Here is a 12,155-nt window from a genome sequence, read left to right on the forward strand (position 1 = left end):
TATATATATATATATGTATTTATAACAATGAAACTTAACACTGTATATTATTATATATATATACCCAGTGGGCACAGGACGTAAAAAAGACGTCTTTTGAACGTCTTTTAACCGTTGTGGACGTCTTTTGAACGTTCAAAAGACGTCTATTTTTAGTCCCGTGCCCAATGGGTATATATATATATATATATATATATATATATATATATATATATATATATATATATATATATATATATATATATATATATATATATATATATGTATATATATATATATACATATATATATATATATATATATGTGTATATATGTATATATATATATAGATATATATATGTTATATAAATATATAGTGTATATTATATATAGATGTAAATACTATGTTTAATTATACCAAGATTGTTTATGTCCAAGTAAATAAATCCATCTATGCAATTAATCGAATTTGAAACTAAACTCTTTATAACAAAAATTTAAAAATTAATTTTTATGTAACTATGGATCTGGCATTTTAATTATATCTACTTTTTTCTGAAATGAATTTATTGTGATATGCTATGATAAGCAGTTTGTGTTTTTTTGTGTTTAGTAAATTTAATCCAAATTTCATTAAGCATTCTTTACTAAAGGTAACTAAGAACAGAAGCTTATAAAAGCGTTTTTATATAAATAAAAAAAAAAACTGAAGTGAACGCAAGTCGTTTTTATCATTTTCATTTATTTAATCTGTTCTCAATTTTTAATATAAAGGTCTTAAAAAAAGTCCTGTAAATTCTTTAGTTGATGGATAACCGTAACCATGGACAATCGTAAACTTAAATCATTGCTATTAGTTGTTGGAGTTTTTGTTTCGGTTGAACTGATATTTTTTTGTTATCAACAGCTTGGATTTAAGAAAAATGCAAAAATAGTGGAGAAAATTGGAATAATAGTTGCTCAGCGAGGAAATAATTTGCCTGTTAATGTAATCGTTAATCCAAAGCCTTATGCTTCTCATAAAGAACTTTTTAAACGTGTTTCACAAGAAAAAGTTAACTCAGCGTTTTACCCAATCAGGAATTTTAATGAAAATAAAATAGAAGAATGTCAAAATGTAGTGAATCTTCATATATGGCACGAAATATGTGGTATTGATGTTAAAAATTTAAAGTTGTATCCACTTTATCCACACTTGCCTGTAATCAGAGATACTGTGAATAAATTAGACTTTAATAACATTTCACCTTTATATGGAATTAGAATTTTTGGTTATCTTGAAGTAAAAAGTAATGATTTAATACAGTTTTTGCTTAGTACTGTTGATATAAGTATTGAAGTTTATTTAAGTCTTGATTCTCCAAACAATTCATTTTTGATTTGTTATCAAAACCACTTAACAAAGCAGGTTAATACTTTGTCAGATGAAATTTATTTAAACAAGGGGAAATACTTTTTCGAAATACTTGGTAAGACTGATATTAATATTGGAAAGTTTTCTTTAAAATGGAGACAATCAAGTCTTAGGTCAACATTTAGTGAAATATTGAGCGAAAATTTAAGTTGTTTTTTTAATGAAACAGGTTCTAAAAAAACATCTGTTATACTTGATTATAAAGTGCCGGAGGGTCTTCCGTCATTATTTTACACAAAAAAACATTCTGAGCTTTATTCTACACAAGAGGATTTGATAAGAAGTACAATTTTTACTATTCCTTTAATACCAGAAGAAGATACATTAGGTTTATTTCCTGATTGTAAATACTCTCCATCATATTTAGTTCATGAAAAAATTCCACAGTACTCAGGCATTTGGGAACTTCATTACACAAAAGTGTTTCCCAAAGACAATACTGAGGTATTTTATAGACTTGACACAAATGAAAATCAAATCATATTTGGAAATGACATTGTTTTAGAGAGTACTGCACATAATATAGTTAATCAGGTAATGGCTGCAATTAAGATAAAGCATAAAAAGTAGGTTTTATTTTTTTGTTTCCTAAAATTCATTATGTTGTAATATAAAATTTACAATCATTGTTGCCATGAAAAACAAAAAATTGTTTAATTTAAAATTTTAAAGTTAAATATTATTACCTGTTTTAATCCTAATATCTTGAAAAACTGTTTAATTAAAAAATTTAAACTAATTAATGCAGAAATAAACTTATTCGTTTTTTAAAAAACCGCAAAAAAAAAAAAAAACTAAAAAAAATACAAAGATACTTCGTGTTCAAACGCAAAACCTTAAGGTGACCCATATACATACCTTAGTATAAAACTTTACTATAAATATAGTTTTCACCAGTAATGGCTTGTATATTTAAAAAACCTAGGGCGCTTATGTTTCAAATGTAAAATTATTAATAATATACAATTTTTGATTTTTCTCAACTGAATTATTAAGCATATAGATATTGCACAAAAAAGTTTTTTTTTTTTGGATAATTGTTTTTACCAAAACTTTTTTATCAAATTTTTGACTCAGCTAATTAGAATACAAAAATTCTACTGTGGTCTTGTTGAGATTGCTTGCATTTTAAAAACCTATTAACATCAACAGCAAGGATGATGTTTATATTTACATCAACAGCAAGGATGATGTTTATTAGCAAACTAAGCGTTATGTAATAATTTTTTATGTTGATCAACATTTTTAGTTTGATTGCTGTTTACTACATCTTTAAATTACATTTCAAATGAGAGAGGGACAGAAACTTTTTGCACTCAAATCCTGAAATTGGAAAAAAGTTGAAGCTATTAAATCAATACAACTAGCTAACAAACCCCCTTTAAAATAATTTTAAACTTTTAAATAGAAAAAAACAGAAACTGCTTGTAGTATTTTCAGCTTAGAAGCTTGAAAGAAAAGGAGCTTTTTGAACCCAACCTAAGAAAAAAACTTAAGTTGGGTTCAAATTTAGTGATTAAAGACAGTGCGTTAGGTCATTTTGTTGACGTCACAGAACTTCAAATCGACAAGTAAACAAAGCATTTAGTCTACTGCAAAAGTTTGTCTTGATTAACCAACTTGTGGAAGATATTGTAAAGATTAGGCAGCCAAATTTTTAAAGGCTTAAGTATTCTTGACTGTAAAGTAAATGAATCTAATATCATATTCTCATACAAAGAGGGTTTAATGCATGACAAGTTTAAGGACGGAGGAGGAAACTTATTATTATAGCTATTGTTCAAGATGTTAAAGAGAATCACCACAACATCAAGCAGGTGATAGATATACAGAGGATTGCAACAGAGAAGTATTTTTTAGTATTTAAATTAAAGCTTTCTAATATTTCTTATCATTTAAATTATAGCAGCTTCCTTTGCTTACAATTGTAGTTGATTTGAACTGTCAAGGCAGTTTGTTTAATCAGTCTAGGCAGGACATGCAGTATTTTTCAAAATCTGATCATTCAAGATACTTGGGAATCAATTTATCATTATTAAAATTATTTTCTTTTAGACAATTAAAAATTCATTAGTTAAGGAGTCTTAGTATAATTAGAAACAATGCAGACAGTACAAAAAGGCTTGTAAAACAGAAAAAAAAAGTTTTTTTTTTATTGCAGCTTTTAAGGTGTTTGTCCAAAATCCTTTACTAGATCTACCAGATGACACACCTGTTTCAGAAATCCTCTCCTTAATGGAGTTTCGCCTGTTTTCTGGAAATACAAACTGCTTGTATAACATAGGTGATAAAATGCTGTCAAAACAGAAGCATCAGTTTCTATGAATATGTGGAAAAAAGAAATAGGGTTTGATGAGCCAAAGTTGCAAAGTGGCTAGTTCAACGGAGTAAAGGTATTAAAGCTATTGAAGAAACATTAGACTATATTCTCAATCCAAGTTTGATGTTGTACTCGATAAAATAAGAAAACTTATATGTGCAATGATGTGAATAATGTGAAAAAAAATAGTTTTGATTTAAGTTTGCATCTTACAAAGATCACATTAATGCCTACAAAGAAGCGTATATTGAGTAGAAAGAAAGTGTATCTATTTAAGTGCATGCCCTAGTTGTCCATATGCCAACTTTTCTGGAATCAATGGCAAACAAATACCCAGGAAAAGATCTTGTTTTTTAGAGAAAGTAGGCTTCTAAAACTGTTCACTATGACTTCAAACGGTTTTATGAGCAAGCATACGAAGTTTCGAGTTGTTAAAAACTGTATCAATTGAAACTGCTGAGGTCCTTTATTGTTAATAACAGTAGACATGCATATTTCAAAATTTAATCGGAGTCATTTATGTTTTTTAAAAGGTTCACATAAATTTTTTATAAATCTTTTGTTTGTTTTTTTATCTCATATTAAAATTTTTCTTATATTCGTAATTCCTATGTATAAAAATATGTTATATTCAAATATAAAGAGCCAATATGGTTTTATGTGTAGAAATATAATTAGAAAATAATTAAACAGCTATTTATTTATAAAAATATGCATATTTTTTTAACATTACATAGTAAAATTATTTCAAAATGTTTATCAAAAATGCAGCATCAAATACCACGTATGACGTATAATAAAAAGTGGCTTAACAAGTTTAAATAAGTATAACGTAAATTAATAATGTTTCTTATCATAAAATTAGTGTTTTTTAAAAATTAAAAAAATAGAAACAAGAATAAAAAAGGCAAAAAACTATTTGTTACTTCAGATACATATATGTTGTTGTAAAGTAAAACTCGTAGAAGTTTATGAAGGCTTATCATCGAGTACTTCTTTAAATGGTTAAATAAAGTCTAATTCATTTTTATATATAGTCAAAAGTGGTTAAACAATATACCGTCAGTGATACACATAAATCTTTTAGAATAAATCTAGTTGTTAAATTTAATATATGTCGATATAATTGTTGATATTAAGAATGAGATGTTTTAATTTATTTTTAAAGGTGGAAGGATTATCGAGGTGATTTATAACAAGAGCAACAGGCAACTTTACAGAAAATGTAAAGTTGCCTGTTACTCTTGTTATAAATCTATTAGAGTTAAATTGAAAAAATCTAAAAATTGCGATGGGACTAGTCCAAGTTTGAATTTATGCATAAATAGTGCATTTTGGTAGATGTTGATTATGTAAACATTTAGTGCATTTAAGTTCTTTAGTAAGGGTTCAGCATGGTTGAGTTTATCTTGCAGACCCGCAACCGGAGGGTCAGCAGGGGCATTTCCCTCCCCCCCCCCCCCTCTAATCATTTTTTAAATAAATTGCCTTGAAAAATGACTAAAAAAAAAAGTCCTTAAAACTGTTTAGGGGCACTCTTAATCCAGCACTGCCTTCCCCCCTCCCCAATAAAATTTTTGTTTCTACGGGTCTTGTACTAGCACTTCATTCCTTTTTATAAACTTTTTATACAATTAACCTGAAATGTTAATTTTAATTTTAGGTTATATTGAGCAGACACCGCGTCTATCTATTTAGTCTAGATTCCAAGCAGATAGAACTAATAAGAGGATCGGATGATCTCTTTGCACAGTTAAAAACGTCTTTAAAATTTGCTTGTCTTGAACATTTACAAGCATGTAGTTCACGATGTCGTCTGTAATATTTGTTTCGGGATTCGGGTATTTCCTCTGCTAAAACTCTTAAGGAAACTGGGAAGTTTATCATTATTTCTGCTCCATGTGTAAGAACTTTGTGAACTGTTGACGGCATTTTATACCAATCATTCAGATCTAAATATCGACAGTATACTGTTTTATAGTATAGCTCAAATAACTCTGGATTTAATGTTTGCTGACAACTTATTGCAATTAAGGTATTTTTGAAAATTTTAATAATTATCTTATCAATCCTTAATACTTCGCTTAGTTCCTTTGGGTAAGAGAACGCTTTTCTGCAAACATTTCCGGTGGTAGTTGTTCCTGCTCCACTAACTTCAGGGAAATCAACTCGGTGATGCTTCCTTTTGAACATTAATTGCTGGAAAAATTTCTTTTTGTTATCGTATACTGTCTTGAATTCTTTGGTTACTCTCCATTATTTGAATTCGAGTCGGTATAAAATATGTAAAAGACACTCTGGAAATCTAATCCAAGCATGTAACAGAGATATCCCATAGATAGTTGTACCTTTTTTTGCTGTAAATCCGCTTAAAAACTTCAAACAAGTCATTGCAGTTGGTGTAGCTCTGCAAATACAATAGTACTGCGCTGATGATGTGTTTGTTATAATTGCTAAAACCTTTCCGTCAATCGTGCTCAAAATAAAATTAAAATCAATAATAACAAACTTTCCATTAACCAATTCAATATTGACTGAATGCAAATCCAAAATTTCAATTTCTATTTGGCGCTTTTTTTCCTAAAACGACTTCGGCAGTTTCTTTGATGAAATAAAATTCAATTGGCCTACTAAATCTTACACTAAGAGCCATTAAGTTGGTCCACAAAAAGTCATTTTTTGAACTTGACACACTAAGCCTCAAAGGTGTAGTTACAACTGCAAACATGCTTGAATTTTGACTGTCAGCATAATTGGAAAACGTTTGGTTTTACAAAGCTTGTCCAGTAAATCAATCCATGCCCCAACTGTTTAAAAGCAACATATTTTCACTAAGTGTGTTACTGATATCCAAATAATCCATTATTTCTTTTTGCCTCATTTTTACAATTCTTTCAGCGGTATGAATAATAAGTGCTTGTAAATCTACTTTGACTCTTAAATCACTGACTTCCAAGTGATTATCCTGTAGACCACACAACTTGATTGCATTTTCAACTGTTGAATAAGATGGATATCTTATTTTAGATGCCTGTTGGATTCGTTTATAGCCAGATACGCTAAGAAATACGTCAATTATTATTGCAGCGGCTTCTTCAGATGTCATTTTATTGTTGTCATTTGTCAACTGAACAAAAATGTGATGTAAATCTTTATGATTTTTGACGACATGTGTTAACACATTGAATAAAGAAAAATCTTTTTGATTATATACTTTTCTACGGGCTATAAATAATTATTTTTCAATTGAATCAAAATTTGAACTTGTATGATCTCCTGCAATTATCCGACGTTTACTTCTCTTACTCATGTCATCAAAATCTTTTTTGGTTGCTCTTTATAATTTGTGCTCATTCCAATGACAAAAAGTATATTTCAAGCTTTTGATTTAACCATTTTTCGTGTTTCTTTTCAAAAAAAAAACTGTGTTTCTTGATTAATCTCTTCAAAATCTTTGGCAATTCGATTCAACATATTTAACTTTTGTACCAAGATTTCTTTTTTACCAGCTAATAATATCTTTAGTTGTAAAACCCATTGCTTTTAATTTTATTAGAATATATAACTTCTTATTCTTTTAACTTTTTAATTTTTTTTATTAATTATGTTAATTTCATGCATGGAATGTTAATTTTAAGCTCAGGATATTAACACATATGTAAATAATTACCTAATTAAATGTCAATTATCAATAATAAACTTTGTATTCAATAATCATTATTAATTGATTATTGAATACAAAGTCTTATGTAGACTTTTGATCAATTATCACTTGGGAAAACAAAAAATTGAAAATTGGCTATAATCCAGGTAGCGCAAACTTCAGATAGAAAGTCTCCCATAGTCGCAAAAAGTCGCAGCTAATTTTTTAATTTCTTAAAAATAGACTCAATTCCACGTTATTTAAGAATAGTTTGGTCGATATCTTTTGATACTATATTTTTTGCGAGTTCACGGAAGTTGGAAGTTGTGATTTAAATTTATTTTTTTCGGCTTCAAACATCATGAAAATAGAACGAAAAAAGTTTTTTTTTTGAGCATCTTAAGTCGTATATAATTTGATACTCTTTAATATATAAATAAATTAGCAGAAAAAAAATTGTTTGCGAAACACTGCAAGATAAACAAAAACATGAAGTTTTTTTTGAAAACTTAAATTTGAAAACCATTTTTGACTTTGATGATCACTATCTTTGGGATTACTATCACCAGAGTAAAAATATTTTGTATTTTACTTAACCTGAGTATTTTAAAGCAGTAGGAATTTAGTTTTCAAAAATCTGAGACAACTTTTTTTTGTATTTTGGCCACCCCAAAACACATAGTGCATTCTCTCCAAAAGTGAACATTTTATCTCAAGAGCTATCAAGTAACAGTATCGAAGACACAGAGAAAGCTTTTGAATCAATGACAATTTTTTAGCTTTCCAAATAAGAGTAAGCGAGTAAGAGTAAGCGAATTGATTTAATTAAAGATTTAGGTATTACTAATTCAGAAGCTTAACTTTTTATATAAAGACTGTTAAAATGGACTGATGAAATATACTAGGTGAAGACTAGTAGATTCCATTTACTTGTCAACTACAATAGCTTATTCAGCTATTGATAAAATAGAAGTATAAATCTTTTAAACATTTTTTACTTCGTTGATGTTTTGTTTTATGCATAATGCATAGAGTTTTAGAAACTTTGTTTACAATTAGCGTAATATGATTTTTCTATAAAGATGTTCATAAAAAATTGTTCCAAGAATTTTAAGTGATAAAACTCTGTTTACTATAATGTTATTATATTTAGCAGAGGAAGTTGCAGAGGCAAGTCATCGGATTTAAATGGGTGATAAAATAAAATATAATTAGTTTTACTGATATTCAAAGATAGTATGTTTGATTTGAACAAGACATTAAGGTTTTCCAGCTCAAGATTTACTGTAGAGAATATTGCTTTTATATATTAAAATAGGTATAAAAAAGATTAGTGTCATCGTTGAAGAAAACAAAATTTGGCTTTTTTTTTTTTTCTTTTTTTTTAAATATATTTCGCCGTTGAAGAATATTTACAATTGCAAAGTACACGAATAAAATACTTACATGACCGAAGCAAAAAGAAGACAATAGTTGTCATATAACTAAGCCCCGTAATTATACTGTTAGGTACACAGGTTATAAAAACCGTTTAAGGTAAATAATAACAAAAAGGAGGAAATTTAAAAATATAAACTCTTTTATGCAGGATGCAAACTTCAGATGCTTGTCTACAATGCAGCACTTTAATCCAATGTGCAACGGTGAGAAAAATTGTTTCCCCCCCCCCCCCTTCCCTTTCTTTTCTTTTTATTTTTGTTTTTTATTATAATAGAGAAATATATCCTGATTAAGAACCGTATAAAAACATAGGTCTGAAAGTTAACAGAAAAAGCTCTAATTCGATGTTGAAGTTTAAAAAATTGCATTAAAAAACGCTAATATTCGCCATTTTTTAAAAAGTTTTACACCTAAGTTCACATTTAGAAATCGATCGTTAAGAAAATCTTTTTTTAATTACGCGACGAAATTTTTATTGTCGTCGAAATTAAAATTTATTTAAATTAAATGTTTTTATAAATTGCTTTTTAGATGTACGTAAATCGATTGAAAAGTAGGGATTGGTGCAATTAAATGTACATGAATCGACTGACAAATAGGGGTTGGCGCGCATTTAGTAGCGCCAACCCATATTTGCCAGTAGATGCTAGGGCTTCTAGTTTAAACATGTTCAAGTTCGAACGTTCGAACTTTATGCAAAAATTTTAACGTTCGAGTTCGAACTTTTTTCTCCTAACAGTTTGAACTTTTAAGTTTTAAAAAAAGATATGCCTTTTCAACACAAAATAGACGTTCTCAAATGTAATAAAATCAATAAAAGTTAAATTGATAGCTTAGTACATAAAAATGATAAATTTTTTTTAAACCCAGTAGTTTTAAATCAAGGTAATCAGTTTGAGAACAAAATAAAAAGAAATAATATAGATCGTTTTGCAAATTATTCTTATTCAAAAGGTTAATCCAGCAAAAGGTTAAAGGTTAACAAAAAATTGACTCAAGCTAAAGAATTGAAAATACTTTATTAAAACATATCATTTTCAAATGTAATTGACTGGAGTGAAAATTGTTTTCATATACAAAAAGAAACTGGTTGCAGGATGATACCTTGCATCTGCTTTTTAAAAAGGAATGAAAAGTTTCTATAAACAACAGTGATAATTAAAAACTTCCTGAAACATAAGAGTCTACTCCCTTTTCTTTTTCTCCTTATCATATTAACAGTTTTTACTTTACTTGAACTAATTAAGACACGCCTCCGAGTTATAAAATACGCCACCGAGTTATAAAATAGGTCTTTGTATTGAAAAAAAAAATTTTTAAACCAATTTCAGAAGATTCACGCTTTTTTATGTAACTAATATTCACTAAAAAACGCGAATATTAGCATTTTTTAGTGTAATTTTTTAAACTTCAACACCAAATTAGAGCAATTTCTGTTGATTTTCAGACCTATGTTTTTATACGATTCTTAATCAGCATAAAATTTTCTATCATAATCAACATTAAAAAAAGGGGAAAGACATTTTTACTTATTTTGGGCGCTATTGCAGTTTCTCCACCTTATTTTACAAATAAGGTGGAGAAACTGCAATAGCGCCCAAAATTGTGCAAAATAGTGTTGTACTGGTCATTTTGCATACATACACAATTACTAAACACAAATACTAAAAGCTTATATAAAGTCTACTATACTAATTACAACCTGTATTGCAAACTAGTATAATAAATATGACTAAATTTTATAGATATAATATTGTTAAATGCTAAAAATTGGAGAGGTTAGAGCTAAAAAGTATTGGCCCTGTTTAGTTTTATATGAAAGATCTATGGTGAATCACAATCTTTAGGAATGATTTGTGATCATCTTCAGATTTTTGATAAGTTGCATTTCCCGCGCTCTAATGCATACCTCTAGAAATTATTCTTACTTAAATTTATTAAGTTAGAAAGTTTTGTTTGTAATAAATGTTATTATGGCTCTGGATTGAACGGTTTTAAATGTTTAGGTTGGTAAAACTATTTGTATAATAGTAAAAAATCTTATTTCAACTAAAACATCCAGGATGGGTGTTTTAGTTTAGTAAAGATTTTTTTTTTAATGGAAATAAAAACAACAAAGATTTTATTATTTATGGATAATGTTTACATGGTTATATAAATACGATTTCCAGGATGATACATGCAGGATAAAAATTGTTTATAATTATTTTATTATTTTAATTAATTTTTTATTTATAGCAAGTACTCGTTATCAGCAATTTTAAATGTTGAAGAAAATAATGACATTGGGAAAGGAAGTCGTTTTCTTGTTGAATTAGAGTTAAAAAATAATAATTTATCAAAAAAAGTTAGATTTTCACAATATGTATATTTGTTTAACAACTTCAATAAGTTATGCTACCCTGAAAACTTTCAATGGAATAAAACTGCTGATGTCAATGTTATATTAACCCTCGGAAATCAAGGTCGCTGGGCAAAGCACTTCATTAATACAATGGCTAAAATTTTTGAAGATACAAAGGATATTAATTTAAACGTAATTATAGTTGATTTTAATAGTCAGGATATTGACATGATCCAAGCTCTTGAGCAAAGCTCTATACCTCGATACACTCTTATTAAACACACTGGAAAGTTTCATAAAACTCTTGCTATTCAAGTTGCTGCCAACACCATTATTAATCCTAATGCAATCACATTGCAAGTTGACCTGCACTTAACTATTCCATCAAACCTCATCGATCTTGTTCGTAAGGTAGATTTATTTAGACATTTTTTGTTGTTGTAGTTATTTTTTGGGTTGAGTGAGGGTTATAACAACGTTAAAAGAAAAAAAAATTAAAAAGTTAAATATAAAATAATGAACTAAAAAAATTTAAACATGCATAAACATGTACAATCAGCAACGTGGCTAGTAATTTAGAAAGCCTCCCCAAATTTAAAACAAACAAACTGTTATTTTAATTATTACCATAATTAAAAGTTTCCACTAGGTGTTGATTAAAAAAAAAAAAAGAATACACTACGGTATTGAAAATAGACCATTTATACTTGGAATTAAGTTTAAATTGAAAACTGAGAGAATTGAGATTTGAGAATTGTAATTCAAATTGTCAAAACTACAAAATGTACACTTTGCACCTAAATTAAACACTTTGCACCTTTTTTTTCTGGGCACTTCAAAAATCTACTTTAATAAAAAATCTAAATAAAATTTTTTTATTTTTCATCATTTGTTTTAGTTATATTTGTTTCACAGAACTCAAACAATAACAGTTATGTGTTCTGAAATTTTTAAAATTTTATTGCTGATTTCAAAATGGTAGCTATTTAACAGGATGCTCTTAATTCTTTTAAGT

General features: G+C 27.8%; 1 protein-coding gene across 1 annotated transcript in view; it reads left to right on the forward strand.

Moving 5' to 3' along the window:
* Positions 1-541: 541 nt before the first annotated feature.
* The window catches only part of LOC100211418 (beta-1,4-N-acetylgalactosaminyltransferase 3), a 12,363-nt gene continuing 749 nt past the window's right edge, over positions 542-12,155 (forward strand). Inside the window, exons 1-2 of the mRNA XM_065811231.1 lie at positions 542-1,959; positions 11,035-11,551. Coding sequence (XP_065667303.1) covers positions 803-1,959; positions 11,035-11,551 — 1,674 coding nt within the window. The 5' untranslated portion in view covers positions 542-802. The remainder of the gene's footprint in view (positions 1,960-11,034; positions 11,552-12,155) is intronic.

This window comes from Hydra vulgaris, chromosome 12 (genome assembly GCF_038396675.1).
Source record: "Hydra vulgaris chromosome 12, alternate assembly HydraT2T_AEP".
In the NCBI taxonomy this organism is placed as follows: domain Eukaryota; kingdom Metazoa; phylum Cnidaria; class Hydrozoa; order Anthoathecata; family Hydridae; genus Hydra; species Hydra vulgaris.